The sequence below is a fragment of the Phascolarctos cinereus genome, unplaced genomic scaffold, assembly GCF_003287225.1.
Source record: "Phascolarctos cinereus isolate Bilbo 61053 unplaced genomic scaffold, phaCin_HiC Scaffold_2;HRSCAF=192, whole genome shotgun sequence".
Lineage (NCBI taxonomy): Eukaryota > Metazoa > Chordata > Mammalia > Diprotodontia > Phascolarctidae > Phascolarctos > Phascolarctos cinereus.
The window spans coordinates 232,191,793-232,217,105 of NW_027555625.1; the positions used below are offsets into that span (position 1 = coordinate 232,191,793).

At 44.2% G+C, this 25,313-nt stretch overlaps 2 protein-coding genes and 1 long non-coding RNA gene across 5 annotated transcripts in view; 1 reads left to right on the forward strand and 2 right to left on the reverse strand.

Annotated features, from left to right (window-relative positions):
* The window catches only part of UBE2V1 (ubiquitin conjugating enzyme E2 V1), a 28,998-nt gene extending 27,135 nt beyond the window's left edge, over nt 1-1,863 (reverse strand). For both annotated transcript variants that reach the window (XM_020984204.2, XM_020984202.2), the window contains exon 1: nt 1,790-1,863. In XM_020984204.2, the coding sequence (XP_020839863.2) occupies nt 1,790-1,811 (22 nt within the window). In that variant the 5' untranslated portion in view covers nt 1,812-1,863. The remainder of the gene's footprint in view (nt 1-1,789) is intronic.
* On the forward strand, nt 1,515-3,660 carry LOC144455868 (uncharacterized). Its single transcript, XR_013484688.1, has 2 exons — nt 1,515-2,953; nt 3,284-3,660. It is a non-coding gene; the product is annotated as an uncharacterized LOC144455868 (long non-coding RNA).
* A 10,854-nt stretch (nt 3,661-14,514) lies between these two features.
* PEDS1 (plasmanylethanolamine desaturase 1) overlaps nt 14,515-25,313 on the reverse strand; it is a 42,020-nt gene continuing 31,221 nt past the window's right edge. For both annotated transcript variants that reach the window (XM_020984201.2, XM_020984200.2), the window contains 4 exons: nt 19,711-19,802; nt 18,700-18,844; nt 16,781-16,993; nt 14,515-15,849 (listed from right to left, as the gene is read on the reverse strand). In XM_020984201.2, coding sequence (XP_020839860.1) covers nt 15,728-15,849; nt 16,781-16,993; nt 18,700-18,844; nt 19,711-19,802 — 572 coding nt within the window. In that variant the 3' untranslated portion in view covers nt 14,515-15,727. The remainder of the gene's footprint in view (nt 15,850-16,780; nt 16,994-18,699; nt 18,845-19,710; nt 19,803-25,313) is intronic.

The following is a 25,313-nucleotide window of genomic DNA, read 5'->3' on the forward strand; positions in this document are numbered from 1 at the left end:
ATGATTAATTAAATGATTGAAGCAAAGTACTTTACAAATCTCAGCTGTTATCACTTGCCTCACAAGGGCCTTAACAGGAAAGTGCTTTGTAAACTATAATGTAAACTATGGAAATGTGATCTATTATCAATTCCTCCCCATTCATAGCAGCATGGATGATAACAGAAACATGTTTTAGGGGCACAAATGCTTGGAGAGGAAAGGACAGTGTCTCAGTTATATAGAAACCAGAACACTGACGTCTCTAGCTTCCTCACTTCCACCTTCCATCTCACCTTCTGGAATCCCTATTTTTCTTCAAGGTTCAAGTCAGGTACTACCTGTGGAAGTCTTTCCTGATTACCTGTGGAGTCAATGTCTTTTGCTCCTTAAATTACTTTGTTTTTATATACATGTATCCTTCCCCCCTCCCCATATTAAGTCCCTTGAGGAGCTTTCAATCTTTGTATCATCAGTTACAAAGGCACTAGTATGGTGCCTTGCAGTCAGTGCTTAATAAACATCTTTTGAATTGAATTCCTTCCTTCCTCAGCAATTTCCAGCAACCCCATCTCTTCTAAATCTGGTCCTAATATCAAATTCCCAGAAGTCTTCTAGTGGAAGGGCTAACTTGTTCCCATTCCATTTCTCAGAAACCAATCCTCCCATAGCCTATCTTTTCATCATTCTTTCCATCCCTAACAGATCCTTCCCTAGTTCCTCCCCTTGCCAACACACAGACCCCTTATCCCCTCCAAGATTCCTCCCTGCCAGGGGGCAGCTAGGTGGCACAGTGGATAGAGCTCCGGTCTTGGAGTCAGGAGGACCTGAGTTCAAATTTAGCCTCAGACACTGGACACTTACTACTTGTGTGACCCTGGACAAGTCACTTAACTCTCCCAATTGCCTCACCAGAAAAGCAAAAAAAAAAAAAGATTCCTCCCCAACACACAAACCCAATGCAGTTTCCCCTCCCCAAACACAGAGACCTCTGCATGCCCCCCCAACACACACACACACACACACACACACACACACACACACACACACACACACACACACCTGCAACAAGGTTCGCCTCTTAACACAGACCCCCGCAAGGTCACCCCCACCCAAACCTCTGCAAGCATTCCCCTAAACAAACCTCTGAACAGGCCCCCCAAGCAAATTTCTGCAAGGTTGCCCCCCAAACCACGAAAAATTCCCCCCCCCAAACCGGACAGAACCCTGCAAGATACCCCCCAAAACATAGACCTCTGCACGGCTCCTCCCCCAAACATCTGGACCCCAATACCATTCCCCCCCAACACACCGACCCCTGCAGGGTCTCCGCCCCCCCTCCACATTCTCTCCCCCAGCACAGCCCAGGACGGTCCCTGCCATCACACCGACCCCAGCCCCACGCCGCGCCCCTCCCCCGGGTCCCTCTTCCATCCTCCCACCCCACCCCCTCCCGGTCCCCGCGGCCTCTCCGCGCCCCAGCCCCTCGCTTCCGGCCCCTGCCTCCCGTGCGGCTGCCACAGCTGGAGCCGACACACCCACCGCGCCCAGGGTCCGGGGGCAGTCTCCGGCTCGGCCGGCCCAGAGCGTCGGCGGCCCCCAGGACCCCGCCAGGCTGAGGGGCCCGAGGAGCCAAAACCGAGGCCCCGGCGCCCGGGCGCCGCCTCAGCCTCCGGCCCCTCGGCCGCTTGGCCCCCGGAGCCCAGCCCCGGCCTCTCCCACGCCGCGGTTCCCCGCGGCACAGAGCCCGTGAAGGCCGATCCCCGCATCCCCAGCCGCTGGCCCCCCGGGCCCCGGCGCCCCCGCTCACCCGAGCCCGTGGTCGCCGCCATCTTGCGTCGCTGCCGCTCGGAGTCCGCCCCTTCTTCTCCGTCCGCCCCTCCCTCTTCCCTTGCCCCCCTCCCCGAACGGGTTCCCTTCCCCGCCCCGCGGACTCGGCGCGCCATGACGTCACTTCTGACATCAGCGCGGCGAACCGACGCAGCTCTCTTACCAGGTCGCTGAGAAACAAAAAAAGAAAGAAGCCTACGGGAGGGCGCGGCAAGCTCAAAATTCAAAGTAGAGCGGAAATGAACGCCCGAGATCCACTTCTGGGAAGTGAGTTATTGAGGTGCTTGGTAATAATGATTGAGGAAAAGCAGGCTTGGTCGGGTGCAGTTCTGTTGGGAGAAGAAAGATCTCCCAAAGAGGGCTTGTGGGTGATTAGCTGACACTTCTGTAGGGCTTTTCTTCTTTGCAAAGCGCCTTACATACGTTATCTCTTTGGATCCTCACAGTAATCTGATGGCATTATTATTACCTCTTCTGCTAAGGGAGGTTAATTGACTTTTTGAGCAAGTCGGTGGTAGAGTGCAGACTAGAACCCAGGTTTCCTGGAACCAAATCCGGTGCACTCTCACTGACTCAGCAATTGCATGAAGTTGTTGGAGCTTGTAGGAATTTCAGGAAACACCTAAGCCAAACTCTTCATCTTACAACTGAGGAGACTGAGGCCAAGGCCGGCTAAAGGACTTACCCAAGGTAGGAAGCGTGAGAGGCAGGATGCGAACCCACGTTCTCTGCCTCACCTTACCACCGTGTGAGCGCAGCCACGGGCTTTAAAGGCCATGAAGATGGCAAGAAAGGAGTCAGGGCATATACATTTACTTGCATAATGATGACGCTTCCATTGGTTCTATCACGCCTGATAGGACACAGAGACCTGTAGATTCCACATCTCCCTCATTCATCCATTCTGCAAACATTTATCTGGCCTTAACTCACTGTGAAACCCTGGACATGGTCACTGCCCCTCTAGGCACCTCACTTTGCTCCTTTACAAAATGAATGCGTGGAACTGGGCTAGTTCTATAAATTCTTTCCAATTCTGTATTCTGGGACCTCGTCTAGCTGTGACATTCTCCGATTCTAGTTGACATCGCCTGTTTTTAAAAGTCGAGAAAAGGAAGCATAAAATTTTTACCCGAGGAGCACAGTAAGTATTTGAAAGAAATACTTTAGTTCTATATTATGGGCAATTTAATCAGAAGGAAAAGAGGAAAAAGAGGGAGAGGGGAGAGAAGCAGAGGGAGAAGAGCCTTTTTGCAGAGAGGCGGGGACTAGAAGAGCAAACTTGTTTATGTTGTCACAAATACATTTAAGAATAAAATTTAATTTAAAAAAAGGACTACAAGGGACCAGCCTGTGGGGGATATAGATATTAGTGGATCATTAAACTCTACCTTAGATTTATCTTGAAAAACTTCATGGGCAATAATAGCCACTTTGTGCCATGACTAATCTTGATAAACTTAACCCTTCCCAGCAATACAAGGATCTAAGACATCTCCAAAGGCCTCTTGATGAAAGACAATGCTATCCACATCCAAAGAAAGAACTATGGAGTTTGAATGCAGATGGAAGCATACTATTCACTATTTTTTTTTCTTCTGTTGTGTTTTGTTTCCTCTTTCTGGTGGTTCTTCCTATTGGTTCTAATTTTTACTTACATCACTAATCTGAAAATATGTTTAATAAGAATGTATATATATGTAGCCTATATCAGATTGTGTGCCATCTTGGGGAGGGTGGTGGGGAGGAAGGAGGAGAAAAATCTTAAACTCAAAAGCATATGGAAGTGATTGTTGATAAATCAAAATAAATTAATTTAAAAAAACCCACTTCATGGAGTGGGTATCACCACTCTGGACTTCAGTTTCCTTGTAAGCAAAATGATGGAGCTGAACTAAATTATCTTTAACACCCTTTCCAGCTTGAAACCCTACCATGATATGCCTGGACTCAGCAGAATATAACAGATAATGTCATGAATGTCCACATGGGTCTGTGTAGGAAGTATTCCTAAATTCATGGAATCAATGCCCTTCTAGGTTTCCAGTAAGGGGGAAAGCAAAGTGATTGGTGAGGCTTACATGCACATATACATATATATATTCATATACACATTTCATATATGTATATATACATATATATATATATATGTATATATACATATATATATATATATATGTATGGATGTGGGGAGAGAGAGTTAGAGTTAGTTATGGATGTTTGCGCCACTTCCCTGCAGAAAGTTGTGGCTGATTGTTTTGCTATCCACTTTTGTTTTGTTTTGCTTTTTTGGTGAGGCAGTGGGGTTAAGTGACTTGCCCAGAGTCACAGCTAGTAAGTGTCAAGTGTCTGAGGTCAAATCTGAATTCAGGTCCTCCTGACTCCAAGGCCAGAGTTCTATCCACTGCGCCACCTAGCTGCCCTGCCAATCACTTTTAAACACAAATGTGTGATGTTTGATCTGGGTCCCCCATCAGAGTCATCCAAACCCGGACTCTGGAAGAATAAAATTCAAAATGAAACCTGTTAGCAGATGGCAAGGTGGCTCACTAGCAGACCCTCTACAACCAAACTTGAGTACATTGAAAACAATGTCAGAACAACTGCATTAGCTCGTTATAGGACCTCCCTTCCTGACCCCCTGGCCTGCCTCTACTTACCGCAGAGCTCCATACTGTTATAGGACCTACTTAGGCATCTGAAGGACCTCGGGGCCTTGCCCAAAGCTCCACTACTACACCTTTAGGACTCCCAGACTCTTCCATCTGCCCTGCAGCTGAACTTTCTTTTATGTGTTGCTTCCCCTAATTAGTGTGGGCTCCTTGAGAACAAGGGCTGTTGCTTTTCCTGTTCATATCCAGTGTTTGGGCAGCTAGTTGGCTCAGTGGAGAGAGAGCTGGCCTGGAGTCAGGAAAACCCGGATTCAAATCTGGCCTCAGACACTTCCTAGCTGTGCGACCCTGGTCAAGTCATTTAACCCTATTTGCCTGAGTTTCCTCATCTGTAAAATGAACTGGAAAAGGAGATGGCAAATCACTCTAGTATCTTTGCCAAGAAAACTCCAAATGGAGTCATGAAGAGTTGGACATGACTGAAAATGACTGAACAACAAAGGAGCTCAGTAAATATTCATTCAATTCTGCCTCCTCAGCATGTCTCTCACAGTCACCTCTCACCACCATTATCCTTGTACAGGAAATCTTCATCACCCAGACAATTATGATAGCCTCTTATTTGGTCTGCCTGCATCTATCCTTTCCCCCTGCCAGTCTCTCCTCCACAAAGCTACCAAAGTGATCTTCCTAAAGTTCAAGACTAACCATGTAACTTTCCTGCTCAGGGAATTTTTGTGACTTACTCCTTCTAGGATAAAATACGAACTCCTCTGTTTGGCATTTAAAGCCCTACACAATCTATCTCCAGACCATCTTTCTAGGTTGATTACAAATTACTTCCCTTTCTTCACTCTACGTTTCAGCCAAACTGGTCGGTCATGTCCATGCCTTTCCCTAAGCTGTATCCATACCTGAAATATTCACCTTCCTTACCTCTTCCTTTGGAAGCCCTCACTTTCTTCATAGTCTGTGCTACATCCTTCAAGAGATGCTTCCTCATTCTCTCACTGTTAGTGTTCTCCACCAAATTACTTTATGGTATGTCCTGTATTTACTTATCTGTGAGCATAGATCCTCTAATAACTCCTTGATAGCATGACTAATCTTACTTTGTAGTGCCAGCATTTAGCACAGTCATCAGTTAATAAACATTTATTAAGCACCTACTATGTGCCAGGCACTGTGATAAGCTCCAGGGATGAAGTACAAATTTTTTTTAAAAAGGCAGCTCCTGCCCTTAAGGAGTTTATAATCTAATGGGAAAGGACAGCACGAAAAAGGAAGCTGAAAAGTCAAGAGGGTGGGAGGGGAAGGTACCCAGCTATGAGCATGAGGAGGAAGTCCAAATCAGTGCAGCCAGTGGGAAACGATGAGATGATTGTCCTGGGCCCTCTCCTTAAATGGAAGTTTTGGAGGTTATGGCTCTGCCTTTCAGCCAGAGGAATAGAGGGTACTGATGAAACATGAATACCAAGGCTGATCGGTCTTGCAGGATGATGAGGTTCCTGAGGCACAATGTAGCACACAGTAGGCGCTTAATAAATGTGTATTGATTGAAACTGTCCCTTGAAATCAGAAGCTTCCTTTGTCCCCAGCATACTGAATTTGAAATAGTAAGAAGCAAATGGAGATTGAAACCCAGGTCCTGGGACTCCAAATCTAGTACTCTTTACACAACATGTTGGAGGCTGGCTTGGGAATGAGGGCTCAGTTAGGGATGGGCCCATGACAAGTGATATAATCAGACTGAAATCATATATGAAAAAGGGAAGTCCCCAAGAATTTTGAGAGTAGGTCAGTAGAAGCAGGGGCAATGAGCTGGATAAGGGATGCCCAAGGTGAATACTAAATTGACCCAGCAGCATGGGAAAGTTAGTAGGCTTATTTAATTGCAGACTTCAAATTTACAGAAATGCTCTTAGCTCTTACTGTGGCAAAGGAGGGAGGCAGTCCTAACCCCAGGCAGCTGCTAGAAACGTAGAGGAATACCTTAGGGAAATGTAAGGGAACATGATTCTGATCTTGTATCCAAATATAAACAGGGATTTCTATCCAATAGGATAGTCAGATGTTCTTTAAGATGTCAGTGGACAGGGGCAGCTAGGTGGTGCAGTGGATAGCGCACCAGCCCTGAATTCAGGAGGACCTGAGTTCAATTCTGGCCTCAGAGACATAACACTTACTAGCTGTGTGACTCTGGGCAAGTCGCTTTGCCTAGCAAGAAAAAAAAAATGTCACCGGGTGTGTTGTGGTCACAGAGCTTAACGTCATCACAAATTGTATTCATGCCTCCTCCCAGGACTGGAATGCTCTTCCTTCTTAGAACTCTCAGCTCCCAGCAAGACTCAGCTCAATCACCCACATCCTTCAAGAGGGCTTTCCTAATTCCCCAGTTGTTAATGTCCCACCCTTTGCATTTATTTTATCTTATATTTGCTTTTTAAAGGTATTTTTTTTCTATGAATGAAAAGTTTGGTTTTTTTTCTCCCTTCCATTGAAGTAGGGGAAGTAGGGAGGGGGGTTGTGTTGTGGTGAATCACTTGTAATAAATATGCATAGTCAAGCAAAACATTCCCACCTCAGCCATATTCAAAAAATGTCTCAATCCATACTCTGGGTCCATCACCTTGGTCAGAAAGTAGATGACATGCTTCATCATGGATTGTGTAACTCCTATGATCTGTCTTACATACTACATGTGACCAAATTGTCTCCCCATCAAATATGAACCCCTAGAAGGCAGGACTGTCTTTCTTGTGTCTCCAGCACCTTGCATATAGTAACCACTTAATAAATGCTTGATTAATAAATTACTAATTGCTAAGAGTTACAGGAGTTCATGATCACTTTTGGCTGACTGGGTTAAGGGAGGCTTTCTGGAAGACGTGAAGTTTGAGCTGGGACTTTAAGGCAGGATATGATTTCTGTAGGCAAAGAGCAAGAAAGATTGTCTGCCCAAAGCCACAGGGGTGGGAAGGCTCAGAAAATATTTGGGGGGCAGTGAATACAGTTTAAGTAGAACCAAAAGTTCATAAAGAGAACCAGTGGGAGATAAGGCTGGAAAGGTAGATTGTGGAGGCTTGTGAATCCTGACCAGGCTGAGGAACTTGGAAAGCAAGCCAATAGCCTTGATCGCAGCCTTAAGACTTACTAGCTATGAGACTTTATAGCTTACTGTTACCTAAATCAAGTCACTCCAGACCTCAGAACCTCAGTCTCTTCATTCGTCCTACCTTCACAACCTATCACACAGGATGGTTGTGAGGAAAGCAAAATCTGTCAATTGTAGAGTGTTATAGAAACTTGACTTAGTATAATCATTAAGGAAGGCACTTTATAAACCATAAAGCACCATAGACATTTAAACTATCATATTTACATTTATGTTATGCCTACTTTGTAGGCAATGGAGAGCTACTTTGAGCAGGGAGCTCCCATAAAATGGCTCTTGCAGCGTGGGTAGGATAGATTGGGGGATCAGAAGAGAGAGAAACTGAAAGGAAGGAGACCAGGGAGGTTGTTGCAATCATCACTGGATAGAATAAAGAACACTTGTCTTGGAACCACAAGACTGGCTGAATCTTGGCTTTGAGACTAACTAGCTATATGACTCTAAGCAAATCACTCAGGTCACTATTAAGTTTGCTTATCTGTAAAAAAGGAGAATACCAGGGCAGCTAGGTGGCGCAGTGGATGCAGCACCGGCCCTGAAGTCAGGAGGACCTGAGTTCACATGTAACCTCAGACCAAACACTTGACACTTACTAGCTGTGTGACCCTGGGCAAATCACTTAACCCCAATAGCCTAAAAAAAAAAACCCAGGCATTCAGCAGTGACTGTGAAGAACACACTTTGTAAACATTAAAGCATTATAGGAAAGTGCATTATCATCATTCTTGTAGTCCTAATGAGATGTCGGAAGTGCTAGGACTAGAATGATGAGCTTTGGACTTGGGAGAGACACTTATTTGCACAAGAATGAATAGGTTTCAGTAATTGAATAGAATGGGACGTGATGAGCGAGAAAGAGAAGGCCAAGATAGAAGAACCTTTACTCCTGAACTCTTTCACAACCTATATTCCTGTTGTGATAAGAGCTAGTAATTAAACACTAGGAAAGTTGTTCCTGATTGAGGAAGATATGAAATTTGTAGTGGCTATCCCGGTGCTCTCCAGTGCCATTCCAGTAGTAATGCCATGACATGCTTCTTACCCACTAGATGGCAACACAACCACATATTTAAAATATCAGCCAAATCCCTACACTTTTTGTCTGAATTTTCTTTTTGTATCCACCTAGAAGACTGATACACTAAGCTTCCTGAAGGTAGGGAATGCCCTTTTTACTTTGTGACTCGAGACATAGAGATTGTCATATAGCAGATTCTTTTTTTGGGGGGGCAATTGGGGTTAAGTGACTTGCCCAGGGTCACACAGCTAGTGTCAAGTGTTTGGTCTGAGGCCGGATTTGAACTCAGGTCCTCCTGACTTCAGGGCCAGTGCTCTATCCACTGCGCCACCTAGCTGCCCCCATATAGCAGATTCTTAATACTTTTTTTTTTTAAATTGAATCTCATCAAAGAGGTAGCACACATTTTATTATTCACATTTTATGGAAGAGGTAACTGAAGCCCTGGTAGGTGGTAACTGGTCCAAGCTCACACAATTAATTAGAAGAGTCAGAGAATGGGAACTTCTGTCTCCACAACACAAGACTACTGGAGTTGATGGAAAATGGCTATTACTATAGAGCAGACATAACCCTGCTCCCCCCCCCAAAAAAATCTGCTTATCCTTGATTCCCTATGGGACAATACTTGAAAAGCCTAAATGTACCAAGGTCAGGAAATTTAAAAATAATAAAAAAATTTCCTGGGTTATTTTGTTTACAAATGAGCTTTCATCCAATTGTGCATGGTACATGGTTTTGAGAGAGGAGTAAGAATGAGCTATGATCTGCAGGTTCTCATTAGGTGTGGCACTGAGTCCACCCTCTGGCAATAAGTGGGCCTGAGGGATCCCCAAAAGGGATCCTTGCAACTCTGGGCTTGATCCAAGCCTCCATTCCTCATCCTGGATCCAAATTCAAAGTGCACAATCATAAGAATGGTTATAGGATGGGATTCAGAGCTGAAAGGGAATTTAGAGAACATTTACTCTAAACAGCATTTAGTAAAGCAGTGGTCACTGTTTTACTAAACCCTCATTAATACCCTTTTAAGATGGGCCAAATCCCCACCCTTTTTGTCCATGTATTTGCCACAATTCAAAACACATTTGCAAAAGTATAAAGAACAATTCTGGTCCCAAGATGTCTCTGGTCCAGGGTCACACTCCCACTTCCCTTGCAAAGGTGGGAAGTCCATTATGGTATGAAATACTGTATATGACATCAATTTTTTTTTATGTGGATGGTTTTGCTGAATATTTTTCTTCTCCTTTCTCTTAAAAAAATCTTTGTTATAAACAAAAGAGGACAATAAGAATCTATTACAGCATGTAGTACCGCCCTCCCTCCTTCACAAGGTTTACTGTGAGGAAAGTGCTTTTAAAGAGCTATAGAAATACTATTTATAGATGAGGAAACTGGTTTCTCCCCTCCCAGAGATAAGAGGTGATGCCCAAGGTGAAGGGATTAAGTAGCAGAAGTAGGTTTTGAGCCCAGAATCCATTGCACTGCATCAAGCAGCTTCAGTGACCTGGGCACTTATGTTAGCAGCACATTATAGGGTCAAGAATGGATTTGGGGTAAACAAAATGTAGTTTGAACCCTCTCGGGCACTGTCCTTTCTGGGCCTGTTTCCTCATCTGAGGCAAGAAATCTAAGGCCCCCTCTGACTCTAAAATTCTATAATTGTGAAGGATTGGGCTGGGTACTTTTTTGGGGAAAGATCATTCTGTTCTGGCTCATGGTTGAGCCAGACAGAAGATGCTCACCGAGAATTCTCATCACTCTTAGTTACTCTAAGTGCTGGTGCCAAGAGGGAATAGGGCTTTTGTTATTCAGGTTTCCAAGAAAGGATTAGAGAAGGTGTGAAGAGAACACCTGCAGTTGTACCAAGAAATGCCAAAGTGGACATTGACTCCGACCCCAGGTATTTCTGAATCCTATCTCAGGACACTGAACTAGCTGTGTAACCCCTTTTAAAATGTTTCTGGGTCCCTCCTGTCCTCTTCAGGCAGCCATCTCATAAGCCAAACTCCTAATTTGCCAGCCTGACCCACTTTTTTCCTGAAAGCCCTTTGGTAATTAGTGAGGTGCTCTATAAGTAAGAGTATTCGATTTTTATTATTAGCCAGAAGAGCTGGGTGAAAGTCCTAGCTCTGCCGTTTACTAGCTATGTGACTGCAGATAAGTCAGTCCACTCTTCTGGCTCCCTTTTGTAAGATGGTGATGACTTTACTCTATCATGAAGGGAAATCTGGAGTCTGAGGACCTCAGTTCTCATCCAATTTCTGCCCTTACTGCTTATGTGACCCTGGACAAGTCACTTAACCTCCCTCAGTATCTAGACTTGTAGAAGCAGGTAGACTAGATGATGGCCTATGGAGTGGATTCCAGCTATGATTTCACCGGGTTGCATTGGAAGTAAGCTCTTTGTGAACCTTAAAACACTATACATAGATAGAAGGCACTGGGTGAGCTGAAGATGAAGAGGTGATATCTGGAGAATAAAATTAAGGGGTGAGAGAGGATTATACTGGGAGGAGAAAGGGAAAGGTAGAATGGGGTAAATTATTGTACATAAAACAGACAAGAAAAGGCTTTTACAGTTGAGGGAAAATGGGAAGATAAGAGGGAATGAGTGAATCTTATTTTCATCGGATTTGGCTTAAGAAGGGAATAACATACACACGAATTGGGTATGGAAATCTATTTTACCCTACAGGAAAATAGGGGGGGGAAGGGGATAAGAGAGCAGGGGGGTGATAGAGAGGAGGGTAGATAGGGGGAGTAATCAGAAGTAAAAACTTCTGAGGAGGGACAGGGTCAAAATAGAGAATAGAATAAATGGGTGGGATAGGATGAAGGGAAATATACTCAAATTTTCACAACATGATTACTATGGAAGTGTTTTGCATGACTACACATGTATAATCTGTGTCTAGTTGGCTTGACTTTTCAATGGGGGGGGCGTGAGGAGGGAGGAAGGGAGAAAATTCGGAACCCAAAGTTTTAAAAACACATGTTTAAAAAAATTGTTTTCACATACAACTGGGAAATAATACAGGAAATGGGGTACAGAAATCTATCCTGCCCTACAGGACAATAGAAGAGGAAAGGGATAAGAGAAGGTGGGGAGAGATAGAAGGGAGGGCAGATTAGGGGAATGAGAATACAGAATACATGCCATCTTGGAGTGGGGGGAGGGATGAGATGGGGAGAAAATTTGGAACTCAAAATCTTTTGGAAGTGAATGTTGAAAACTAAAAATAAATAAATGAAAAGAAAAAAAACCACTCTGCAAAAAAGTGATTTCATGGTCTCAGTCCTCATACTGGTTGTTTTGTCTCCCTGTATTACAGCAGGAACTTTGTTTATTTAACACCATTTATCACAAGAGCTCACCTATGTACCATGTCACACCTATCAGAATTGGCCAACATGACAAAACAGGAAAATGATAAATGTTGGAGAAGATGTGGGAAAACTGGAACACTAATGCATTGTTGGTGGAGTTGTGAAATGATCCAACCATTTTGGAACTACAAAAATGTGTATACCCTTTGACCCAGCAACAGCACTTCTAGGGCTATATTCCAAATAGATCATACAAATGGGAAAAGGACCCACACGTATGCCACATTGTTTGATGACTAATATTGATACGCTTAACCCTTCCCAGCAATACAAGATCTAAGACATCTCCAAAGGCCTCATGATGGAAAATGCTATCCCGTCCAAGAAAGAACTATGCAAGTTGAATTGCTATTTTTTTTTCTCTTCTGTTGAGTTTTGTTTCCTCTTTCTGATGGTTCCTCCTATTGGTTCTGATTTTTACTTACAACATTACTAATGTGAAAATATGTTTTAATAGGAATGTATATGTACAGCCTATATCAGATTGTGCACCATTTTGGGGAGGGTGGTGGGGAGGAAGGGGGAGAAAAATTTTAAATTCAAAAGCATATGGAAGTGATTGTTGATAAATCAAAATAAATTAATAAAAAATTAATAAAATAAAATCAATTGCCCCCCCCAAAAAAGAAAAAAAGCTCACCTCTGTTCTGTATGTGCAGAAATTCAGCTCAAAAAAACCTTAAAAAAGAATTCTTCCTCTGTTCCTCTCCTATCCTCCTGGTTGGTCCAATCTAAATTTATTTTTCTCTGTAGGGATGGACCAGAGGATCCAGGGTCCATACTATTGTGAAGGGCTGGGCATTTATCATAAGTTAGGGGATTAGGAATCCAATCTACTTACAAGTCATGGCATCACCATCCTGATGCCATGGTCGTCTTCGAGAATGAAGGACAAGCAACAGCATGGGATTAGGAAATCATTCCCTGTCAGCTACCTGGCTACCTTTCCTTCCCTTCAGCCCACCCTGGACATCAAACGATTGCTCCACGAAGAGATTAGTATTGCTTTCATCACAGGATGCTACAGAGGGAATTCCTGTTTGAGGACTGATTGGACTTGATGACTTGTGTCATCTCTCAGACCTTCTAACTTGCTCTCAGCTTTCATTGGCCCTGTTTTCTTCTGCCTTAAATGTGAGCCCCTCTATCCCAACTACCAATAGTGACCATTTATATATAGTGCCTTTAAGAGGTCAGGGGCTATCTTTCATACATACTGTCCTTACCCCCCAGCTAGACTCTCACTTTCTTGTTCAAACCTATGACATCACTAGCATAACTGTACAGGACCTTGGAAGCTGTCAGCCACAGCAAACTCTATGGTAGGATGCATGAATCCCAGCTAAAAATATCTGATAATGATTATGCAGATTCACCTTGAATACCTCCAGTATTAGAAACTCTTTACACACTGAGGCAGCCCATTCCATTTGCTGGACAATTCTTAATTTATAGGAAGTTTTTTTGGATTATAAATTTGGATTTGGATTTGGAAAGAAGTCGAGTTCTTGCATAAGCTTAGTCAAACTTTATCTTTGTAACTTCCACTCATAGTTTAATTCTCTATATACTTATGTCTATTTCTTGTTTGTCATGACAGCCCTGATATTTAAAGACTCTGATCACAGTCTTCTCTAAATCTTTTCTTTTCTATCCCTCATTTCTTATCTGACATGGCATGGTATTTCTAATCTCTTTTCCATCCCAGTTGTCATACTCTAAATATGCTCCAGATATGTCAACATTCCTAACTGTAAATGTGGTACCTAGATTTCAACACAATCCTGCAGATGTGGTCTCGAAAGGGCAGAAGACAATGGTCTTATCACCTCTACTGCTTTTACATTCTAATCAGTTACAGCATTTCAGAGGGGGAGGGATGTGAGGAAATCATTTTAGTCTTACCTCTCCTATGACAGTGAATCTTCAGTTTACAATCTCTGATTGGATTGCACACTTGAAGTGATAGAGAACGCCATTTCTAGAGAAATGTGTTCCTTTGCTGGACATAGCTCTAATTATGAAGAAAGTGGCTCACATGCTGAGTCAAAATCTGCTCTCCACAATAATTCAGCCCAAGGTTGAATTAGGATTTTATCCAGCCATGTTAAGCTGTAGTCTCATGCTGAGTTTTGTTAGTCATTTCAAACCCCATGTTGAATGACTTATGAACCTTAGTTTATACTGACTGCTGGAGCAGGTGGAGTTGGAGAGTACTGGCTTCCTGACCAATGCTGTGTTTTAACTCATGGACAAATGTGTGTCTAAAGAAGGAAATTTATCTATTTTTATCTATTATAATAAGCTCCATTATCTATGAGGAAGTAGGATTACCTTAACTGATCATCCTTTTGAAACAAGTATACCCTAGAGTGTAGACAACAGAACCCATTATCCTTTTCAATGCCCTAGAGGGCAGATTGAGGCCTTAACCCAAGAGGGGCAGAGAATACTTTCAAACCCAACCTCCTCCCCCTAAATCTAGAAACACCAAGTGGCAAACGAAGTTAGTATTCTCGGCTGCTTTGTTATAAATATATTATATACATTCAAAACATCACCGTAAAATATTATTCCATGTTACAGAAAAGATATTAAGGCTTTATATTATTTACATTAAACAAGCAAGCACCTTAAAAAAAACAACACTCTCCTCTCTTGACAACCCTTCTCCAAAAGGGCTATCATTTCCCTCCCATCCAGTCATCACCTTAGCTCATGGCTCTTGCAGTGCAAAGAAACATCTCTAGCACCAACTGAATTATCGCCTTTCGATGAAAAGGGAAATGTCCGGCTCAAGTCTGTTCCTGGGAGGTGGATAGGTAGGTGAGGTTCCTGAACTGAGCTGGGAGTCAGGGGGCCAGCACAGGTCACATATCCATCTCCCTCAGTCTTGGCAGAGGGGGAGATCAGACTGGCCCAGGGAAGCTTCTCCCCTTGCTTTCCAAGCCCAATAGCAGGTCAGTCAGGCCTTCAGGTAACCCCCAGTCCCAAGGGCAAAAAGGAGACACTATGGTGAATGACCACTGAGTGCAAGAAGATCTGACTGTTGTTTGGGCTCTTTGGGCTCTATGGGCTGTTTTCATGCAGAGCAGCCTTGGAGGACTGCATTCAAAATAAACCAAAAACCCTAATGGACCAGAGTCAAAGTCATGATAACCCTCCACCTTCTGCTCTTCCTCCGGTATCCATGTGGCCCCAGGCTCTCTCAGGCTTTCCCAGTGCAGAAACATGGTGACAATGCCAACCAACCCCTCGTGAGCAGGTTTTTTCCTTCTCCACAAGCTCCCTTGTGTTTCCATGGGATGCTTCTGTGAGGAGGGGGACACTCTACTCTCAAAAATGAAGGGCAGGCACCCCCAGGGATGCTGGCCAGCAGGTATATGGGCCTTGCCCCACCCTCCCTTTCCCCATGTTAATCTGTTACATGTCAAGTAGCATCTTTGTTTCAAAGGAGAGAGAAGCCATCGGTGCTGCCCATCTACTGAGCAGGTCTCCAAGTAATTTCACTTCAAGTCTGGCACTTGGCGGATGGGAAGAGAGGGGTAGGGGTGTGTGTGTGTGTGTGTGTGTGTGTGTGTGTGTGTGTGTGTGTGTGTGTGTGTGTGTGTGTGTGTGTGTGTGTGTGTGTGTGTATGTGTGTGTGTAAGAGAAAGAGAGAAAGAGGCTGTTTGGAAAGGTTGGCAACAAGGTTAGAGCTCATAGGAAAGTTGTTGGGGACTACTTTATCTTCTGGGCCCATTTCATATCATCTGCTCTGGGCTTTTCTCCAGTTAGTCCTTGGATAATATCCTCTAACCGTCTCCAGAATCCAATCTTCTCCAATGGGTAATTAAGCCAGCCTGAATGATGTCATGAAAGAGAAGAAATAGGAAAGCCTGGATTATTTTCTTGAGTTACTCTGGAAGAGTATCAGGCTGTAAATGAAAATCCAATTTGCTCTTCTGTAGAGGGGGGCAGGGCATACTCAAATTCATTGACCAGGAGGAGCTCTGGCAGCCACCTGAAAACTGTGAAAGGATACTGGCTCATACAAAGGCCTAACCCTGAGAAGGAGGTTTCCTTCCCAGATAATTTCACATGAAAGGAATTAGTAGTCTTTGCTAGAAGCAATGCCAACAACTTCTGAAGTTCAAACAACTTAGCCTGGCATTCAATGCTTTCCACAATCTGAGAGGTAAGCATGTAGACTGAATGAAGTATCATCAAATCAAAGGACACAGGTAAAAGAGACTTTAAAAGTCATCCTGATGCAACCTCTCATTTTACAAAGAGGAATACTAAAAGCAGAAATGGATGTGGACTATAGTCTTAAGGACCCTTTCAGTTCTGATGTTCTAATGACCAGGGGATTAATCTGTCTCTTATCTCCACTAAGTTCGTACAGAAATTCCCCTCTGTGCCATGCTGGTCTCCTCACTGTCTCTGTATCTCAAGTTCTTCCACCTCAGAAGCTTGGATTACATTGTTCCTACCACCTGTAGCACCTTCATTCCCTACCTATCCAAATCCTGACTATCCTTCAAGGCCAGATGGAGTCTCCCCTACTCTGGGACACCTTACCTGACCTCTCCCCCTCCTCCAACTCCAATCTTCTCTTCTTCCTTTTAGTCCCTACAGCCATAACCAAGCATTTCTTATCTAATAACATAGATTGTCGGATCTTGTCAATGATCTTTTCACCTGTTTCTGTCCTCTCTCCCTCACTAACCTAGGAGCCCCCTAAGGGCAAGGGCTCTATCTAATGTTCCACTATCTAACCCAACAACTCACCTGTGGTGATACAGAAGTAGGTCTCATGGGGGGACACATGGTGGATTCGGTGGTGCTTTCTGGGTAGGATGATGTGCCAGTCCTGGAGGAAAGTGACCCATCGGGGAAGCCCAACATAGGTGTGAGACCATTTGTGAATTTGGTTGGTGAAGGTCCCAAAGATGATGAGGCAGAAGACAAAACACTCCCAGGGATAGAGCTGATAAAGTTCATCTGTGGGAGGGGAGAGAGACACATACCACGCTAGTCATAGGGTTTACAATGAGACAATGCTGCAATCCAAGATTCCAATCTCAGTTCTTTAAATCACTACCTGTGTAACTTAGGCACAACTTAACCTCTCTATGCCTGTTTTGTCCTACGTAAAGGGAGAGGATTGGATTATATGATCTACCAGCTCTAAGACCTATGACCTTACTTCTCCTCTCCCCCACTGCTGCCATGCTGATGGTGGCCAAAATCGTTTTAGAAACCTAGTTCAGAGGGGTCCTGTTATATCACCACCCTTTATTCAAGGTTAGAATTTCACTTAAATAAGGCCAGGTTTGAAAGGAAGAGGAGATCCAATGTCATTGATTCCTTGGCTATCTGTGGAAGAAAGCTTCCCTAGGTTGGAAGTTTTTCCTTAGAGCTAACTTCAAGCCCTCTTGATGCTCCTCATTTCATAATATTTCCTTCCCTCCCCCACCCCAAGGCAGGAAGTAGATAGGAAGCTGGCTGTGCTCATTATAACTAAGAGGGTATCACAGGATTTAGAGCTGGAAGGAATCTTAAGAGACTGTCTGGTCCAGGGGTGGGGGAACCTGTGGACCCCAGGTTCCCCACCCCTAGTCCAACTCCATTTTATAGGGGAGGCGACTAAAGCCCAGGAAGGGCCAAAGGACTTGACTAACATCATTGAAATCCAATCCAAAAAACGTGTATTAATTACTTGCATGTATAAGGCACAGTGCTGCCTGCTGTAGATAAAAAGACAAGTCTTTCATCTAAAGGAGTTTACATTGTGTGTGTGTGTGTGTGTGTGTGTGTGTGTGTGTGTGTGAGAGAGACAGGTGGGAAGAGATGATGATAATCACCCACACACCCACATCCACATCATACATTGTCTCATTTGATCTCATTTGAACTCTTGGAGGCAAGTTCTCAAAGTATAATCCTCATTTCTGCAGATGTGAAGACTGAAGCTCAGAATGCCGCTGCGCCCATGGCCACAAAGTCAATGTCAGAGATGGGATCTGAGCCTTGGTCTTTCTTAACTTCAAGTCCTGTGCTCTTTTCCTACTGCCATGTTGGCTTTGTCACACAGAAAGTTGTAGGGGCAGGCTTTCAGTCCAAGACTGGGGACTCCATTTTCCCTCAAGCACCACATCCGCTGCCATCCTCAGTGCTCCCTAGCATGTCCTCCATACCTTGGATGCCCTCTGGTCTCCATCATTCACACCTTACCCAGCGGAACCATAACCAACACTGGGTGACTAGGGCTTTGTCCCAGAGCACCAACATGTGGGCATCTGCAAAGGACAGCAGGGAGGAAGCATGATCTCTTCTCCATTCCCTGAGGTTGGGACACTCCACCTCACAAGTGTCACTGTCCTATCATGGGGATGTACTTTACTGGGGCAGCTCATGCGCTACCTGGGGACAAATTCAAGGAGGATGCCTGGGATTAGTAACAATGAGGACATAAGCAGCCTTGGGATAACCTTGGGTTTCTGCCTCCTCTTCATACTGTGCTAACCTTACCTCGCCAATTTGCTCTAGGTACCAGAACTTTAATGATGGATGTCGCCCAGCTTTCCAGAACTACTTTTCTATGATTCCCTCTCCGATTCCCAATAAAGTGTTTTCCACCTTACCCTGATGCTTATTTTAAATCCGTGCCCTTCCCCACCGCACCCCCCAACCTCCAACCCCCTCACCAGGGCTTAGGGTGTTGAACTTGTAGGCCATGTTCACTAGAGGCAGCAGCATCACTAGGCAGTTGTCCCCATTGGTCTCAACAAAGTCGTGCCGGGTGATGGCCGTGGGGTCAATGTGATGCTCCCGAAAAGGCCGGATGAAAGCCTGAGAGAAGGGATGAGACATCTTCTAAGGGCCTCCCATCAGCACAAGGTTGAAGCTCCCCCCTCCCCGGCCCAGCAGCACTGCCAACCAACCTTGGCTGTTACCCCTAAATGCCAATTTTCAGTTAGTCTAACAGATAGGAGTCCTTAGTACCCCACCCTCCCCTCAACACCACAGCAATCACTCACAGGCCATCAGCACCTCTGATTATGTTTTACTCAGAATGTCCTCCCATTACTCAAATCTTGCCCAGTATTCAAGGTAAACCTCCACACGAACACCTGCCTGATTATTCTAATTCACAACATTTTCTTCTTCCTCTGAATGCCTGAACCACCCAACACCATTTGTCATTTGAATCTATGATGGCTGGTGTTTTTCTCTAATGGGTTCCTATGTAGTTTAGGAACCATTGCTCCTACTTCTTGGTAACTCCCACAAGGCTAGGCAAAAAGTAGGGTTCAATAAACACCTGTGGCTTATAGCCAGTGCCCTGTAGGACAGAAAAGAAAGTAAAAGAGCTATATCCAGATTTTAATCTCCTGTAGCCACAGGCTACTGCTGTGGTTACAAGAGCTATTCTGCCCTGACCTCACTAACCAGGCAAGCAGAACAGACTTGCCCTGAAGCCTGATCAACTGGAAAGCCCTGAAGGCCTCTGCACATTTGCCCTCTCTCTAAACAGTAACTATCCCCCACTATCCATTCTGCTAGTAAATCGGCATGGCCCTGGGCTAGGTATTATAGGAGGACAGCCAAAGAGGAGACATAGTCCCAAGTCCTTAAAGAGCTCATAAGAAATTAGCTGAAGATAGTGGCACCCAGAAGACATGCCTAAGAGCTAGTAGTCAGGCTTGAGTACAAACCTTTCCCACCACAGGCAGTTCCACGGAGCCCCAGGTATCGGCCCCCCAATGTACCAGCCCTGACAGGAAGTCAGCGATGAGGGCCCCTGCAACTGAGAGAAAAAGAGGGCGGAGTGAGTACTCTGGTAAGAAGAGAAGTGGAGGGAAGGATTCCTGTTTGGAACTCTAGGGATATTTCCTTAATCTACAAATCCAAGTTCTATTCCTGAAGTCCCTCCCTCAAACATTTTGCTGTCCCCCTTAACCTTTTTCCACCCAGGGATCAGTAAAGTATCTATATATTCTACCCAGTTCCCTTCCCACAGAGTCAGTTACGGAAGGGAAAGTATACTGGATTTGGAGTCAGAGAAACTGGGTTTGAATCTTTGCTCTGCCACTTACTATCTGTGAGACCCTAGGCAAATTGTGTCACCTTCCTGGGCCTCAGTTTCCTTACCTGCAAAACGAGGAGACTGACCTAGATTATCTCTGTGGTCCCTTCCAGCTCAAAATCTATAATCCTGTGACTCCTAGAAGTCCTTGTCCACATAGGATGGCTATTCTCTTCCCTCCTCTGCAATCCTTCTCCCCTAGGCTGGGAAAGGGCTTCAGGAGACTATTAGGGTAGGGGGTGGCTCTTCCTGCTAATAGAAGAGAAGGAAGAGAAGAAGACGATGACAACGACAACAGCGGCTTCCCCAGGTGAAGTGGGAACATAATCAATTAGCAAGAAGTCCTGCTGAAGCTTCTGTCCAGTAGGAAGCATCCACTCTATGACCTTGGACTGCTCCTCCCACTTTGCACCGTGCCTCTGCTATCACTAGAGTAAGTACCACTTGGGTAGACGAGAGTACACGGTATGATCTACCACACTCCCCAAGAGAAACTTTTTCTGGAAAGAGAACCAATAATTGAAAGAGTCAGAAGTCCTTAGTTTGAGTCACCAGGTAACCCTGGATGAGTCACCTAAGTTTTGTGTGCCTCTGTTTGCTTATTTGTGAAGTGGGGATAGCATGTTCACAAAGTTGTTGTGAGCAAAGCATTTCAAAAACGTTAAAGCACTAGGGAAGGGTGAGTTATTATTACATACTGTCAGAGACTGAATCAGGCAACAGCTCAAGAAAGCCAAGCTCCTTGCATAGTTCAGTGACCATACCAGAGCTTCAGAGGGAAAGCTTTGAGGAAGCATCGTCCAGCAGAGAAAGTTTACGCTCTGGCCCTTGGACTGTTCACCCTTTAACCCTCCAGCTTCACTGGGGTTCCTTACACAGGCTGGGGGAAATACGCTTAGAGCAGGACAATCATTCAGCAAATAGTCCATGATCACCTACTGTGTGTAGGTAAGGGCCCTGTGCTAGGACCTGTGACAAAGACAGAGGTGACTGAAAGTTACCCCACCCTCACAGATCATACAATCCAGGAAAGGCAGGGGCCCATGAGAGGAGGGGGAGACAACGTACTAAAGGAGGTTTTTAAAAGCATACGATCAAAAAGGCTATAAACAGGCGGTTTTCAGATGAAGAAATCAAAGCTATCTACAGACATATGAAGCAATGCTCTAAATCACTCTTGATTAGACAAATGAAAATTAAAACAACTCTGAGGTACCACCTCACATCTATCACATTAACAAATATGACAAAAAAGAAACATGATAAATGTTGGAGAGCAGGTGGGAAAACCGGGACACTAATGTACTGTTCATGGAGTTGGGAACTAGTCCAACCATTCTGGAGAGCAATTTGGAACTATGGCCAAAGGGCAATAAAACTGTGCATACTCTTTGACCCAGCAATACCACTACTAGGCCTGTATCTTAAAGGGATCATAAAAAAGGAAAAGAGACATACACATGCAAAAATATCTATAGCAGCACTATTCATGGTGGTAAAATACTGGAAATTGAGGGGATGCCCATCAATTGAGGAACAGCTGAACAAGCTATGGTATATGATTTAATGGAATACTATTGTGCAATAAGAAATGATGAACAGGCAGATTTCAGAAAAATCTGGAAAGACTTGCACAAACTGATGCAAAGTGAAATGAACAGAACCAGGAAAACAATGTACACAGCATCAGCAACACTGTGTGATGATCAACCACGAATGACTCAGCTCTTCTCAGCAACACAGTGATCTAAGACAAGTACAAAGGACTCATGAAGGAAAATACTACCCACATCCAGATAAAAGAACTGATGGACTCTGAATGCAGACTGAAGCATATCTTTTTCACTTCTTTCTTTCTCGTGGGCTTTCCCTCCGCCTTTTGATGTTTCTTTCACAACTGTGACTGATATGGAAATGTTTTACATTATAATAGCACATATATAAATTATATCAAACTGCCTACCATTTTCAGAAGAGGGGAGGGGAAGGGTGAAGAGGGAGAAAAATTGGGAACTCAAAATCTTGTAAAAGTGAATGCTAAAAATTTTGATATGTAATTGAGGAAAAAATAAAATAGTACTTAAAAAAAAAAAAGAGCATTTGAGCAGTACCATCAAAATGCCGCGTCCAGCAGAGAGCCTCTTTTGTTAGAGGCAGCTGTGGGCAGTGGAAAGAGCCCTAGGCCCTGGCTTGGAATGTCGGTTCTGCTCCTTTCTAAGCTGTGCAACCTTAAGCAAGTAAGCTTTTCTCACTGTGCCTGTCTCATCTGTAAGTAGGGTATACTGCTATTTATATTAACTCCTTCACATGACTGTGGTGAGGATCAAATGAGAAAAGCCATTTAAAGCAAGATACAAATGTGAGCTATCCCTATTAGCATTATTATTGTATACCCATTAGCTATTTGAGTGCATGGGAAGTCAAACTCCGAGACAGAGCAGAGAGCTGCTACTTCTCACGACTGCACATCTGTGCTCCTTCAATTTTACTGGCTCTTCCGTAGCATATCGGGATGGCTCATTCTACACCTTCTTTAAATGGGCAGATTGGGCTTCGGAGTAGCCCATGGCCTGTAGGCCTGCTCTTCAATATGATGCCCTCCTCAGCTGTAGCTGTCCTTTACCCAAGCGGAACTTGGGAGTCACTGCTACTTGGGGGCTGTGCCCAGGGGGCAGGAACAGTAGGCTCTGGTTTCACAGCCTTCTCGGGCTGCAGGATGGAAAGGGGGAGAGAGAGAAGAGTTCGGACAGTCACATCCAGTAAGCTAGCTTGTGGCACTGTGTAATCTGGGGAGTTTGTAGGTATCCAAGGGTGGGTATGGAATTCAGACTTTGGGGTGTGTCTTCTTGTGCCTTCATGCACGAATACTTGTGTGTAACCACCAAGGGTGTGGGCCTATCCCAGAACCTAGGGAGTACGTACCTTAAACATATGCTTTTGACAGGGGCCTGGTATTGGGGTACTGCATTCCCACTCAACCTACTGTAGTGGGAAAATTGGGATCTTTTGCTACTAACTTCCTGTGACATCTTTAGTTTCCTTACCTGGGAAATGAGGGGGGTAGGCTAAATAATACACTTAGATTGGGGAAAAAATTGCACTTTCACTAATCTCTAACTGAATTTTCAATTATGAATGCAGGCAACAAACATTCTTCTGAGAAATAGTCCACAGGCTGGCTGTACCAGACGGCCAAAGGGGTTCATGACGCAAAAACAGTTAAGAACCACTGCACCAAGGTCCCTTCCAGTGGTGAGATTCTGTTTTCCTCTGCATAGGAAGTGGGATTATTTTCACACAGGTTTCACACATATTTTCATACAGATTACACGGGAATAAGGGAAGAATATTATAGAAAACATCCAATTCCCCCATTAGGTCCCTTCTCTTCCAAGCATATGATCCAACGAAGGGCCTGTTCTCAGGTGAGGAGACCATGAAAAGGCAACCACCTAGTGCTGTCTACCCCTCACCCTAGCACATCTCTGTCTGATAATATTAGTCTGACAACTAATGCCCCTAGTTAGGCCAAGCTACGCATAGAGAGACCATCCCAAGGATGGTCCCAGCTTGCACGATGTCTCAGGTGTTCTGTTTTACCTGTTCTCGCTATTCCCTAGCCCAGGCTCTCTCACTAGGCCCAACAGACCCAGATACTAAGGTCATAAAAGACAACAACTTTTGGAAATTTGTCTTGTCTTGGAAACTCCCTGGCACCACAGGATCAGAAAATGTCAGTGCTAGGAGAAACCCCATCGAGTCTGAACTACACCCTGAATCAGGAATTACTTTTACGGTCTATTTGAAAAGCGATTATTCATCACTTGTATTAGATGGGGGGGCGGCATGTTGTATTAAAATGTGTTAACCTCAGATTCAGGTGTTCTCAGTTTGATTCTGTGTTCTGATGAATGTGCTATCTTCCTTAGAGAATACAGTGGCATGTAAGGCACTCCCAGGCACTCAAGAGTTGTCACTGGCTTTCCTGTATAATCACTTGCCAACCCTTCCAATACTGGAGCCTCTTCCTAGGACATCTATCAACCCCAAAGATATTAAAATGCATCAATCAAACAAGCTTTCTTAAATACTTCCCACTGATCTTTGATCTCGCCTTACGACTCATTCTACTTCTGTAAGATTATGACCCATGAGTGTCCCCATCCTGGGAGATTCTTCATCAGGAATGTCTTTTTTTTTTTTTAAATTGCAATTTAAAATCTGAACCCCTAATTTCGTCCATTGATATAGGAAATTCCTGATGGTAAAACAATCATCCCTCATGCAGATGGACTTTTCTTTAACTTGAAGGTGTTTGATAGCTATGTATCTGCAATGAGATACACTGGGGTTAGGTGTGTGTGAGTGTTAAGTTACACTGTGTGTATGAGTCATAGTTATGGAGGGATGGGTGCTGTTTAAGAGCCTCAGTTTACTCATATCTGTAAAATGGGATCAATAATGCTCACACAAAATGATTCCTGCTCCACAGGGTAGCTGTAGCTTTGCAAGCCTTAAAGAACGTGAATGTGTAAATGTGAATTGTTATTTTCATGAACTGTTTGACCTTAGGCAAATGATTTATTCTCTGGGTCTCATTTCTGTCATCTGTGAAATGAAAACATTAAATAGCCTCTAAGTTCCCTTAGGGCTCTATATCTTACAATCCTATTTTTAAAAAAAATTGTAAATACTACATGCAGTATAGATGAACAGGGCTGTTCATCTGATACACCTAGGCTTTGCAATATGAACTGCCCACCTCCTTTTCTGACCACACACATCCTGAAGGGTGGTTCTTTTTGTTTTTAATCACTGTACCCGTGAATCATCACTAATGATGAAATCAGATTATAACTACTATGTGTCTCTCCTTTGCTCTCTGGGTCACTGGAAATTCTGTTTCCAGATAAAAGTCTAATCTAAGCCGCCTGTCAAAGTAAGATAAAAGTAAGTGTCCCAGGAGAGAACGAAGCACATTTGTTCTGAGTAGCCCAGGAGGGCAGAATGAGGCCCTTTGGAAGGGCTGGGAGAAGAGTGGGGAGAGGAGGAGTATTACAAGGAATCATAATTTGGCTCGATAACATGACAAACTTTCTACTAATTAAAGCTGTCCAACTATGGAAAGAACTTCCTGGAGTCCTCACCGGACGTGTTCAGGCACAGGTTGAATGAGAGGACCTTTAAGTTCCTGATAATTCCAGGTTTCTCTGATTTCTTGAAGTGAATATT